Consider the following 13,954-nt stretch of genomic DNA (forward strand, 5'->3'; position numbering starts at 1 on the left):
TCAGCAGATGCTTTCTGTGCTGGGACTTTGTTGGGATTCTCTTTGTGGCTGACTCTCTCCTCCCAACAGCACTCAACCAGAATAATGGAAGGCCTGAAAAGGTTCCTTAGACAGTCTAGCATTTTCAGGTGATAGGGGGAATGAATTCAGGGCTAAATCCAACACTCGTGTTTTGTTTGGAGCACTGTTCACCATTGTGGTCATTGGGAACTGACTCTCATCTCAAAATCTTGGATAGAATTATGCCATCTGCCAAGTTTATTTTGCCAACTCTTAATGTTGACTTGTGACATAGACATAAAGTGAGTTCATTATGTTTGTTGCATAAGATATACATCAGCAACACACTCCCTTTGCAGTTACCTTTACGTGACCTAGCTGTTTTTGCTTGCAACGCTGGGCAGGCTACTGCTGCATTGTGTCACTTTCTACCACTCAGTTTGCAAGGAGTTTTATCGTGGCTACAATAAAATGTGGAATCTTCTGATCTTCAAATGTTTAACTGAGAAGCAAATTCATTCCTGCTTTATACTGATGTCTCCTGAGTTAAGGTGTATAGGTAATTTTTTTCCCACATTTATTTTTTATCACCTGCTATATTAACTTGTCCCTCTGCAGGCTGATTTCCCATTGGATCCCTCTTAGATCTTTTGACTCTGTCCATAAGGCTTTTCAGCTGAGAATTTTAAGAAAGACAAGGAAAGTGTGTGCTAGTGTCAGCACATGTTCCTGCTTCACCCATTATTTATGTAGTATGAACTCGTCTGACTTTGTTTCGTTGTATGTTACTCTTACCTTCGTGCCTTCATTGAATGAATTTAGATTTAAGATTTTGGATGAACCACCAAGTTTATCCAGCATCAGAAATTGTCCTATGCTACTCACCTTGTCAAAAGCTTTCACATAGTCTGCCAATACAGGCAGTCCCTGCTTATCGGCGGCATCAGTTAATGGCGTTTCGGTTTTATGGCACTTGGCTAATGACGTCGTTATTCAGGCTTTCGGTGCTGGTTAGCGATTTTTGCCTCCGGTAAGCAGTTTTTCGGTGTCGGTAGGCAGTTTATCGGTGTCGGTAGCCGGTTTATCGGTGTCGGTAGCCGGTTTATCGGTGTCGGTAGCCGGTTTATCGGTGTCGGTAGCTGGTTTATCGGTGTCGGTAGCCGGTTTATTGGTGTCAGTAAGGGATTTTTGGCGATGGTAAGCCATTTATTACCATAATTACCATAATTATTTTGATGTTCCAGCTAACAATGATTTTCAATTATTGGGTCTCAGCCAGGAACGGAACCCCCATCATGAACCGGAGACTGCCTGTACAATGCAAAGCATGGGGTGGAGGGCTTTCACTACATCTTCTTTATCTTAGAAATCATGTCTACCTTAGAATGCATAGGGTAAAGAGCACATTGACTGAAATATGTGTTTTCCAAGTGATGGTAGTCCTATTGATTAATGGGATAAGATTTTCATCTAAATTTTTTAAGTAATTTTATTTGGATAAATGTAAATTTTTTTTTTATAAACTGAGACCACATTCATGTAAACTCCTTGATAAGGTCTGTCTGGCATCTTCTTGTAATCTAACTGTATCATAGCCATTGCTATACATGTCTGGGAAAGTGATATAATGCCTCCTTTATAAAATGACTAATTGTACTTTGAGAAAAAATGCTTAAGAAGATTAGAAGTTTCAGGTTTTTCCTTCTACTTTTTTAGGTTGTGGAGTATTTGCTGTCACGGGGTGTAGATGTGAATATTTCGGGTTCAGTAGGTGACAGACCTCTTCATTTGGCAGCTACCTGGGGTTATTACAGGATAACGCAGATGCTGCTTAAAAAAGGAGCTAGAGGTATGTTCTGTTACTGTTATTCCAGTATTACATTATTGTAATTATTAATATTGGTGATGATAGGGAACAAGCCATAAATGTTATTAACTTTCAAAGCAAACTCTTTCCACAGACTAGAACACTTGTATAAGACAGTAATAAAAAGTAGTTTCCACAGAATAGAACACTTGTAAAAGACAGTAATAAAAAGTAGATTACAATATAGATAAAACACAAAAATAAACACAAATAAATGTTCAGTGTTTATAAAACAAAATTTTTTCCCTACAAACCTGTCCCTTTACATAGTCTTTACATAGGAATTCAAGAGCCACAGAAGGAGACAGTTTCCATCTCTTCAATATTATAACTTGTACTACTATGCTGGAAGTTGCCGTTAAAGAGCTTCCAGATTATTCTAGAACATTGTTTGCTGCAATAGCCAAAACACTTATGCAGACCCCATGGGGGCCACTCTGTTGCATTAAGGCTTGAAAGGAAGCATTGATGGGCTCTGTCATTTTGCTCCCCAGTGTAACCTCCTTTTTACATTCTTCCCCCTTCCATCGAGACCTTTTCGAAGAGAGTTGTCACACAACTCACTGAACAAGCCTGATAACAGAATTGCACTATATGTGCTCGTTTTGGAAAAGAGGAATCTGGGAAACAATACTCCTGAGAGTTTCCTCTTCCTAAGTCTAAGAAAGCTCTATATGAATCAGAGCTGTAAAAGCCTCCGGTCACTGCTGTAGGATCTCTCCACGAACAGGAGAAAGGACAGCAATACCAGCAGCACCTGTTTCGAAGTGGACAAAACTGCTCCTACCAGGGAAAAGGAAAATAAACTCCTACGCTGCATATTAAAGGCAAGAAAAAAAGTGGAGCTCAGTAGGACTTGCATGGTTTGGTGTCATCATCTACAGCATCACATGCAACGGAAGTCCTCCCCTTGAGGACACAGTATAATTTTCGGTGGGCTAGGGTAGAGATTGTCTCATCCTCCCCCTCCTCTGAGGAGTTTCTTCAAAAACCAGACCTTTCTTAAAAGGTGGCCATAGAGAAAGACATGTTTATTTGCCACCACTCTTCAGTGTCCTCAAGAAGTATTCCTTCAATTATCCAGGTTAATAGAGCCAAGAGCCTATCAGATAGTGCCAAAATCTGGATAATGGCAAGTAAAAAAATCTGTGAGTATTCTAGGGCAACTCTGTACCCTACCTCAACTAACCTTGTCAGTACCATGTAACTGTAAACACTTGGTATGCTTATAAACAACCATCACACTTTAAACTGAGAAACTTATGCAAAAGTTAATTATCTACTTTTTCCCAATATTTGTAACAAAATATAGTGCATAAATACACTTTGAAAAAATGCAACCCCTTCTTTTACTCTCATAAATGACAATGTTTAGTAGGCAGGTACTGTGTATATTTTACCCATTGTATGTGTGCCTGTATATATGTACATATATACATCATGTTATGAACTACATCTAATGTTCTCTCTCTCTACACACTCTCTGTCAAGATTTCATTTCATTTTTGAATAAGAATAACCCAGAGAGAGAGAGAGAGATTATGCAGTAAGTGGTAGTTTCTTTAATGCAGACTAAAATATATAAGTATGTAATACATTACTGTATTGTTACAAAGTGCTTTGCAACTTATGGTAAAACAGAGACTGAACATGTTTATGGTCCTTTTTTTATATTGTATTTGTGTATCTTACACCTTTTGTAAGTCATTCAGAGTGAAAGCATCATAAATTAATGCAATAATAAAAACAAGAAGAACCAAAAGCACTTTAGACACAGCAGAAAGCATGTTATAGGAGACATGCAACCAGTATGGTTATCTTAGACGAAAACACAATCAGAAGTTTGGAAAACATCAGTGCTCTGTAAAAAAAATTGCATTATCTTCAGATCCTGAAAATTTGTCAGCATCATCATTAAAAAGCCTAAAACCTGTTATTACTAATGCTAGTATCATTTTCTTCAGATGTTGCATATTGTCGTTATGGTAATTCTTGTTGATGATAAACACCAAATACACAAAATGGCAACGACTTTTGTGTGTAACTGGAAATTTTTTGGTGTGCAATGATTAATGGCAGTGATTGCGAGTGAGGCCCATAACAACGATGATCATTTTCAATGTTACTCATCCTTATCATCCTAAGCCATATCTGATAAACTTAAAGATGTTTCCTTGTACAGTAAAAATGTTAAAAAATGTATGTGTCGGATATGACGTAAACAGATAGTAATACGCATACGAGCTCAGAAATGGTTAGTTTAACATTTTAGAGTTAGATGCTGAACAAAGATATTCCTCTCAGAACATGGAGCTTTAATTTTTACGATAATTCATTTTTTTTATTGAAGTATCCATAATAAAAATAACATTACATAATAATGATGATGATGGTATTTAGGTAAGTACTGGTAGTACAGTATTACAATTTTTATGGAGTGTGCTTAGGTGCAAGTACTATTAGTCTAGAGTATCTGGGTAAACGTTATCCTTTGCATATAGGACCTGCCATTTTGTTTTGGAAAACAAGGTGGCATCTTATGTGCCATCAAATATGGTAGATAGAATTAGTATGTTTTTGCCATTACAAATTTTTTTTCATTTATGAACGATGATATGGATGGAAAATGAATTTTTACTGTTTTTTTTTTTTCTTTTCTTAACTTAAAACAGTAAGGGTTCAAGATGAAGAGGGTAATACTGCACTCCACTGTTGTGTTCGGAATGGTCACTTGAACATCCTCAACTTACTACTGCAACCCCAGTTCCGCAATGATGTCTATATTACAAACGTATATTTAGACACACCACTGCATGTGTGGGTATTTATTACTTTACAAGTCTTGTGATTTACAATAGTGTTTTTATGGTAACTGCTTATGTACAGTTTTGCTTTATTAACAGCATTACAGTAGTCCCCCTTATCTAATTGTCTGAAAAACATGGATTTACCCTTTAGTGGTTTACTAAAGATTAAAAACAAAATTCAAATGTAAAATTTCAGAGGTTTTGCATATGCACAACAAGCAAATATAGGCTGTAACCTGTTGAAAATTGTTGTGCCACACTGCACCACACCATAAAGCGTATAACTTGTCTCCTTTGCCTGCCTTACCTATGGTTGCCTCTTCTCCAATTCTTGCTGTTCATGTTTGTTCCTGAAGTCTATCAGTTTTTTACAGGAAGAAGCCCTTATTTGTTATTGTAATGACTCAAAAGCATAAGAGTTCTGAAATGGGAATGGTGATGTTTTGAAGCCAAAGAGTAAACAAGTGCTTGTTATTAGAAAATACAAATTGCTGATGTGATCAAAATGGAAAAAAGTCCTGTGTGGAGGTTGCCAAACTGGATGGCTAGGACTAGTCATCAATTCATGAGTGAAGCACTAAAAAATAAGAAAAAACTTAATGCTGCCCTTGCTGTTGCACATCGATTGGAAAAGTAATGACAAGTGGGCATGATAGGATTCAATGAAGGTAGAAAAGACATTACATTTTTAGGTATGTACTAGATACAAGTCAAGAAAGTATTGATGCTAACATGATATCACAAAAAGCTCTGAACTTTATGAGGACTTTTGATAAACAAAGAACTGGAGGGGACAGCAAACCATTCAGAATAAGCAAGGAATGGTTGCGTAAGTTCAGAGGTAAGTATAATGTGAAAAATATGTAAGTTACTGGAGAAGTTATAGCTGCTGATGAGGAAGCTGGTGCTGCTCCATCACCACTTTAACCTGTTAAGCATCACCAACAGCATATCTCAGTCGCCCGCATCCCATATCACACCACCTTCAACGGAGTAGCACGTTTTCCCTCTTTCAAGGCTGGTGCTGCACTAATCACACTCAGAAATGCACTTTACTCCTATACAAACTGTAGGAACATCATTTGGTAACACTGAGCTAAATTAGGGGTAAATGGTGACTTTTTTTGTAATGGAAAGACATTTTGACAGAGGACATCGACCTTGCGCCTCCCGCTCTCCTTCAGGTGTTCATTGATAAACAACTGATTTCTTTTTGTTTTGATCCCATTTTTCTCCCATAATGAGCATTCCAAAGCGAAAGATGAATCTTTTGCTTGAAGAGATATTGTCACTGCTCAATGCAGAGAATGATGAGGACTGCGAGACTTAGAATAGCAGCTCAGAAGCCTCCAACATGGACTGAATAATATTTATCTGATTCTGAAGACCATAATTTCGATTCAAGCATCACACTATCAAGTTACTGGACAGTAACCAATAAGGAGAGTAGTCCTTTTACTTTTCGTTCACACAAAGGTGTGAAATTTATTGTTCAGGATAAAGGAAACCCTGTGGAGTTCCCTTTACTTTTTGTTCACACTAAAGATGTGAAATTTATTATTCAGGATAAGGGAAACCCCGTGGAGTTTTGTTTAGAAGTTTTTTTTTTTGACGAAGCCATAGAGCACATTGCGACAGAAGCGAACAGAGTTCCCGACCATTTTGTTGATGGATATATAGAAAGTTTGTGTGCAATATCACATGCACTAAAATGTTATGACACAAATGTAAATGAAATGAAACAATTCTTTCCTCTATTGGCTCTATGTTTCAGGGAATGGCATACGAAAGAATAATTTTTTCTCTCATTGTTTCATGCTTATAATCTTTAGGACACAAAAATGTAAAATAAATTCTTTCATCGTTTCTTATTCTACAGTATTTATTATCCTAATATGTTGATACGAAAACAATATGAGTGTAAAAAAAGAACACACAAAAAAACATAAAAATTAGCATTGACCAAATGACCACTGTGTGAGTGAGAAAATGTGGTGATACGGGAGCGGCGACGTCTCTCGTAAGTGACGCTTAACAGTTAAAAAGATGATATTTTGATGAGCCTAATACCTAACTCGTCCTCATAATGCATTCACAGTTGTTCCACTGGATCATGTACCCATCATTGTAAGCATTATGGTGAATCATTGTGCCACTGTCTTCATCATCACTGTCGATCATTGCAAAGAATGTAGAAGTAGGTGAGCACAAAAAAGTAACAAATAAAAATTTCTCATTCATTTCAAGTATATACAGTCAATAATTTCATTCCTATGGGGTTTAGGTCAAAAATGTGTAAAAATACAGTGTGTTTTTTGCTATTCTTTCGTTTGTAGATGTGTAAAAAAAAAAGAGGAATTTTCATTATTCTCTTTCATTGCTGTACGTCCTCATCAGTCTTTTTCATTAGAGAGAGAATGGAGAAACAGAAATATGTGCAATACTGTACAATATATTTTTAAATCATCTTTATTGGTTATATATGGATCTATAATGTTTCAGCATGTACTGTACTGTACAGCGCACAGATGTATGTGACCACGGAAATCGCATTACATTTGGGGTCCTTGTATGATTTAATGTTATCTGGATTTTTGCTTTCCATTGTAGGTTATCTACCATGGATAAGGGGGGACTAGTGGTTAATTGTGGACAGTTGCACAATTTGGAAGGATCTTTAGTTCAGTTACCAGTAAAGGTATTAGAATTATTTCTTGCAATAGTTTCCACGTGCATGTTCCCATTACCCGGCTAACTTGTATTGTTGCTGTTTGTTTTGTCTAATGCATTACTTTTTGTGTAAACAGGGCATGTTATCAAGGATGGCTAGAATGTGCGAAGGCACTGTTAACCTATGGCGGCTCAAGTTTATTACTGAAAGAAAACCTTTGGGGCGAGACTCCCCTTCATGCTGCATGTACTGGAGGGCATAGTATTGACCTTGTTGATTACCTTCTCAGCCAAGATGCTGCTTTTGTCAATTACCAGGTAAGAGTTTTGCCATTTAAAAAAAGTCATAGAAGAGGTTGGTGAGCGTTGTTTCATCACAGTAAGACCAAAAGCAAAATACATAACATGTTTGCAACGCTTGAAATTACAGTCAGTCAAATTTACGTCACGAGGTTTGGCTAGTGTTTGGATAGGTGAATACCAGTTGTTACTAGATGGTAATGTTTTCAATACATTTCTAGCCTCTCATTCAGTTTTATTCTAGTAAATGATATTCACTTGAAATTGTATAAAAAAAATATTTTAAAGCATATAATTAATAGTGCATTCCTTTGCAATAGAAAATTGAGAGCTGACAAGGACTTGGAAGAAATTTTAAAAGTTCTGGCTACAGAATGCTCAGATTCATGACTGGATTGTGGTTACAAGTGAAGATGTGGAGAGATATAGCGTGTAGTGGGTGGAAGATAGCTTTGAGAAAGGATGATTAATAGTAAGCAGAAAAGTAGTGAATGTGAAAGTATCGTGAAATGTGATTTAAGGCAGAATATGCAGAGAACAGGAAAGTGGAGGTAATTTGATAGATACCCAATCCCACCAGTGGAAAAAATGGATGTAAAAATATTTGTGATGATGATTACAGTAATTAAAGTTTTTATTAAAAATGTAATCAGACTGAATCATAATGGATCAAATTGGTGAAATTATTTTTAATAGAAAAGTCAGTACTCTATTACATTTATGTATTTTGTAAAACATTTGAAAAACAATTTTTTAAAATAATTTTTTCACAGACCCATTGTTTGTGATAGTCAATTTTTTTACAAACCCATTGTTTGTGATAGTCCAAATTTGTGGTCAACGAATTGCCTTGGTAATTGATGCCTTGTAAATGAAAACATTTAAAAGACATGTAATTTTTAAAAATCAAAATGAAATTTTTTACACACTCACTCAAATAATTCTGTAGTATTTTCCAGAATCTGTTGGACAAAAGCTGATAAAAGTCCTGTGTGGCAGCTATATGGTAAGCGATTGAAGCCACCTTATGCAGTGGTTATTATGGTTGGCATATTTGAGGAAAATCCCGTCTGTTCCTACGATATGGTAGCAATATCACAACAAACTAAAAGATGGTACGGTACTATTTTACTACCAAGGTTATCAGCCTTTGTAAAAATTATTATTTCATCAGTGACTTTTGTAAACAAAGTTCTATAAAACAGTTACAGTTGTTATTCAGGGTAATGTATGCATAATGTTACAAATATAACCTTTCACAAAGGCTGTTATAGTAATTGAAGAACAGTAAGCCTTAGTATAATAGGTCATGTACTTATATGCAAGATGTATACATTTCCTCCTATCCTCTGTCACATCCACATATCTGGGGTTGCTGTGTTGATGCTAAGCTGCCTTGTGCATGCTAATGATTGATGACTTCTTAGATGAGGTGCATTTGCCTGTTTTTCATCATATTATGAATTAGTTGATTTTCCCCCACCCTCGTGTGATATCATGACATAGAGACAAGAGTATGGAGAGTTTTTCTTATCTAATCTTGACACTTGTAGTATTAAATATTTGGTAGTAATCATGGTTAAATTTTGTGATTCAAACTTTAGTTTCCTCCTTATCTCTTCTTCCTAGTGACCTACTGTAAATTTTTCAAAATATTTTGTACATTTTTCTTATAATGAATATTTTTCTTGCCATTCTTTTATATTATTTTTTGTATGACTAATGGTGGTATTCTGGTAAGGAAAATGCATTTTATTTTGTCATTGTTTGATGAACAAAATCTGAAAGCGTTGAAAAACTAGATGGAGTGAGTGTACAAACCCATTACAGTACACTACAGTAGTCAACTTTGTGGTTAGCAAATTGCCAGGACATTCCATTCCATGTTAAAGAAAACATTTGTCGAAAGGTAGGTGTACCATTTAATACTTGCATCCTTGGGTGTCTCAGAACCACTTAGACCACTCTTCATGCAGTCTGACCAACCTAACTACAATAAAAATTGGAATGGGGTGTTGGACACTACATATGGCAATTACAGCATTTGTTCGTATAGAAAACACAATTTTACAGGCAGTCCCTGCTTATCGGCGGCATTGGTTAACGGCGTTTCAGTTTTACAATGCTTGGCTAATGACGTTGTTAACCAGATTTTCGGTGCTGGTAAGCTGTTTATCAGCATCGGAAGGTAGTTTATCGGCTTCAGTAGACATTTTATTGGTGTCGGTAAGCAATTTTCGGTGCCAGTAAGCGGTTTATTGGCGTCGGTAAGTGGTTTATCAGCGATAAACGCCATTTATTCTCCACCAGCATCGGCCTGGTAGCCCATACAATTAACCACTTCCTTGACTTTGATGGCCTTCTCTAGTGCAGCATCAGCTTGTTTATCTTAGTAACACTAAGATGAACAGCACTTTCTGTCCCACCTTGAACTGACAATCTGTGGTAGTCTTGTCACAGTGATGCTTTTGGCCTCCCCGTGCTCCAAAGAAACTCTCCCTGGCTATTGACATGTCTCCTCAAGGCAGTTCATCAGCTCCTACACAAAATTAGTTTCCAGTCAATAATTCATTGAGAATCTGCATCAGACTTCTTACTTCTTGATAAGCAAACAAGGTTGCCTGTAATTTTGGTACCAATCCTTTGGTCTCTCCTAGCACATCAACTCCAGCAGACTGTTGATCCTTTTAATCGGTCCATTACATCTTGGATTATACCTCATTGTTAACAGCTGCTTAGTGCTCGCCAGATGGCTCACCCCCCTCACCATTTCAGAGTGAACGTGGTACTTCAGTCACTGAGCATTTCCATGGGGAACCTTACTTTTCTGAGCAATTTAAGTACTAAGCCTCAGCTGCACATTTTTTCTATATTAGGTAGTGCTACAGGGTATCTAGTGTCAAAGTCAGACCATTGGCATCTTTCCTTTCTTTTTTTTTTTAAATCTTATGGCAAATGTTGCAGGAGCTACTAAATCTGGTGGCATCCACAACCATTCCCAGCCAGTGGAAACTACTGCGTGTATGGTCCACAGCCCTTTCAGCTCCAAGATAACCTCCGACAGTGGACTCATGGGCCAACTTTGTTATTTGGTTATCATATCCCTCTGGCCATAGGACTTTCTGCTCTTCTTCAGTTTATGACTACATGGCAGAGTGGCATCATACAACAGCCCCATAAATTAGGTGTAAGGTAACGTGCTACAACTTCTTGAATCTTCTCTGTCAGAAATTCATATTCTGGTAAAAGTTGGAAATAGAGTATCTCCCACATTTAAACAACAGGAAAGGTTCCTGCAAGAAGTATAATAAGTGTCACTTGTTTTTCTGTGAAGAATGCAACTACCCATCTCAGTGGTGCCAGTTTTGTGCACTTTATGCGTGCACCTGATTTTGCAGAGAAAGTTGAACTATATTTTCCATTCTTGTCTTCACCAATTATTCATAGATCTGTTGATTTTCTCTCTGAAGATTTTGGATACCCTCCAGTGTCTCATGTTGCAGGTAAGCTTTCTGCTTCTCCAATTCTTAGACACTTACATGTTACAGATGTCTTGCTTTATATGTAAATTTTTTTGTTATGCCTTTTACAAACTTATGCTACTAGAGACATGGATCTTTGCTCCATAAAAGTACCCTGATATTCTACTGGAACCAACAGGCTTACAAAAACAATGGGATCTTGAGCTTTTCAGTCTCCCAGCTAAATAGAAATTCAAGCATATATATGATAAATAGGTTTGTTATGAAACAAACCATGTTTTTACAATGCAGTGAGTACCTAGAAATCTCACAGCCTTGCTTAGTTTCAACAGATGTGGCAGGATTTCAGTATAGGCATTTGTGCCCAGATGATGCGTTAATAAGCATGAAAGCTCTGGTACTGATCTTCTGCCTGTCATTTTCCTGTGGGATTTGCTTATAGGCATGTTTTTATAGTATGTGAGCAATAGATTTGTGTGAAAAACTTTTGTTATAAAAACATGATATTAATACAGGCAGTCCCTGGTTAACGGCAGGCTCGGTTAATGACGATTTGGTTTTATGGCGCTTGTTTAGCGACGAAAACTGGGAATTTTCGGCTCTGAAAATCGCCGATTTCCACTTATCAGTGCCGATAATTGGGTATTGGCGCCGATACATACCCAACAGAGGCGCCGATAATGAAAATTGGTGCTATCCAGTGCCGATAAGCCTCGAAAAAGCTCCAAAAATCGCCGATTTTCAGTTAGTGGCGATTTTCAGTTATCATCTCACCCTCAGAAACGGAACCCCGCCGATAACTGGGGACTGTCTGTATTGATAACTTTTAACTTAGAATATAGTTTTTCAGTTTTTCATGGTTTCTTATACTGATTATTGTTTCACAAAGGGTCCGGATGGCCATACACCTCTTCATTCTGCGTGCTATCATGGAAATACTCGCCTGGTGCAACTTCTGTTGAGTCATGGAGCAGATACAAACATCATGGCACATGACAGGAATAACAACTGTGACAAAAGGGTAATGCTAGCTGCAAAAGTATTTTTTGATCGTAGAAATGTATTTATAATTTCAGTGGGAATGTACTGTAGGCATCAGACGACAAGAAAATTCTCTGTTAATCTAATTTCAACCTAAGACAAAAGATTTACATTCTCTCTCTCTCTCTCTCTCTCTCTCTCTCTCTCTCTCTCTCTCTCAGTTATTGTCACTAAGATTATTAACTTCTTTTTGTGTGTGTAAATAATTATCACTAACTTTTTCGGTCAACTTTGACTCTCGAAATGGTTATTGTAAGCTAAAACTCTTACATTCTAGTAATATTCAATCATTTACCTTCATTTTGCAACAAATTGGAAGTCTCTAACACAATATTTCAATTTATGGTGAATTTTTGAAAAAAAAATTTTCTTATGTCCAATTTGTCTTAGAGCGTTAAGAGAACAAGGAAACAATAACTAGGCTAAAAAGTAAGTGCTGTTTCTCTATGATCAAAATCTGTCCTCTTAACGACAAGAGAAGCTTCACCCTAACTTGCTATAACTGTGCTAACAATCGGAAAACATTACTGGTGATAATTTACTGCAAGGTGATGCATGCCTGGAAATAATTTGGAAAATGAGTAATAATGTGGTAATAATATTTGCTGCTTTTTAACTTTTCAGAATGTAAACTGCCTTAATCAGTGCTCTCCTCCTCCTTGCCCTTGAATTGATTTCTTCCTTGCAGCTGTTTTTGACATGAGTAAAGTACTGTGTAAGACTTAGTTACTCAATAAATAAAAGACGAGGAGTTCCTGAAGTCTTTACTTTATTCTTCAGATGATGACTCAGTTTTTTACTAACACCACACTGTTCTTGGAACTATAGCATAAGTAAAATGAGAGATTTGTAATTAGAAAACATAAAAATGCTTGTATTTTTTAGTTCTTAATTTTTAAGTATTTCCTAGTTCTTAATTTTTAAGTACTCGCATGAATTGGTGAAATAATATCCTGGGCATTGTCAGTAAATTTTAGCTGGAGATTTTCTCTGCCTTAAAAAGATTCAAAATATTACATTTTATCATTCTGATTTTTTCCATAAGATGTTAAAATATTTCTTAATTTCTAGTACTGTATTATATTATTGTATTTCCTCTCTGATTTGATTGAATGCCATAATCATTCTTGAATTTATAGGATGAGCAAACACCCCTGATGTGGGCATATGAACGCGGTCATGACGATATTGCAAACATATTAAAGCATTATCGACGTCCAGGGTTGAATGAAGATTATGCAAGAGCTGATTACCTATCTGGTTTGGATACATCTTACTTCCCAATCCCATCCCCAATTGGAAAACTTAAGACTATGATGCAAGGTACCAAACAGAATTAAACTTCAGTTTTCAGTGAACATTTAAATAAACTAAAAAAAAAAAGTTCAGGTTTAACCAGTGTTTAGTATATGATAAAGACACTGACAGTTTTGTATTGTAATCATGTATGGTCATATTTCTTTTAGTGCATTTTTCAGTTGTATCAAAATTTCTCCTGAAATTTAGTGTCATTTGTAACATTTTTTGTTCTATAATACTGAATGTCAGCATAAACAAATTTATTTTGTAGTATATCATTTATACTAAAGCCTTTTTTCTTTTTATACACCAGAAAAAATTGACGTTTTATATCTTCGATCTGTTCTACCTCCTGACCTCCATCTTAGTCTTTCTGATATTGAAAATCTTGAAAATATTGACTCTGGATCCTTTGGAAAAGTTTATAAAGTAAGTCTCCTGAAACTATACAAATTTGTAACTGAGATATTTATGAATTTGTAGATTTT

General features: G+C 36.3%; 1 protein-coding gene across 1 annotated transcript in view; it reads left to right on the plus strand.

Annotated features, from left to right (window-relative positions):
- Positions 1–13,954, plus strand: part of LOC136855629 (serine/threonine-protein kinase TNNI3K-like) — a 48,707-nt gene that overhangs the window by 16,619 nt on the left and 18,134 nt on the right. Inside the window, exons 5-10 of the mRNA XM_067132784.1 lie at positions 1,717–1,849; positions 4,540–4,684; positions 7,482–7,662; positions 12,016–12,147; positions 13,307–13,490; positions 13,780–13,895. Coding sequence (XP_066988885.1) covers positions 1,717–1,849; positions 4,540–4,684; positions 7,482–7,662; positions 12,016–12,147; positions 13,307–13,490; positions 13,780–13,895 — 891 coding nt within the window. The remainder of the gene's footprint in view (positions 1–1,716; positions 1,850–4,539; positions 4,685–7,481; positions 7,663–12,015; positions 12,148–13,306; positions 13,491–13,779; positions 13,896–13,954) is intronic.

This window comes from Macrobrachium rosenbergii, chromosome 32 (assembly GCF_040412425.1).
Source record: "Macrobrachium rosenbergii isolate ZJJX-2024 chromosome 32, ASM4041242v1, whole genome shotgun sequence".
Classification (NCBI taxonomy): Eukaryota; Metazoa; Arthropoda; class Malacostraca; order Decapoda; family Palaemonidae; genus Macrobrachium; species Macrobrachium rosenbergii.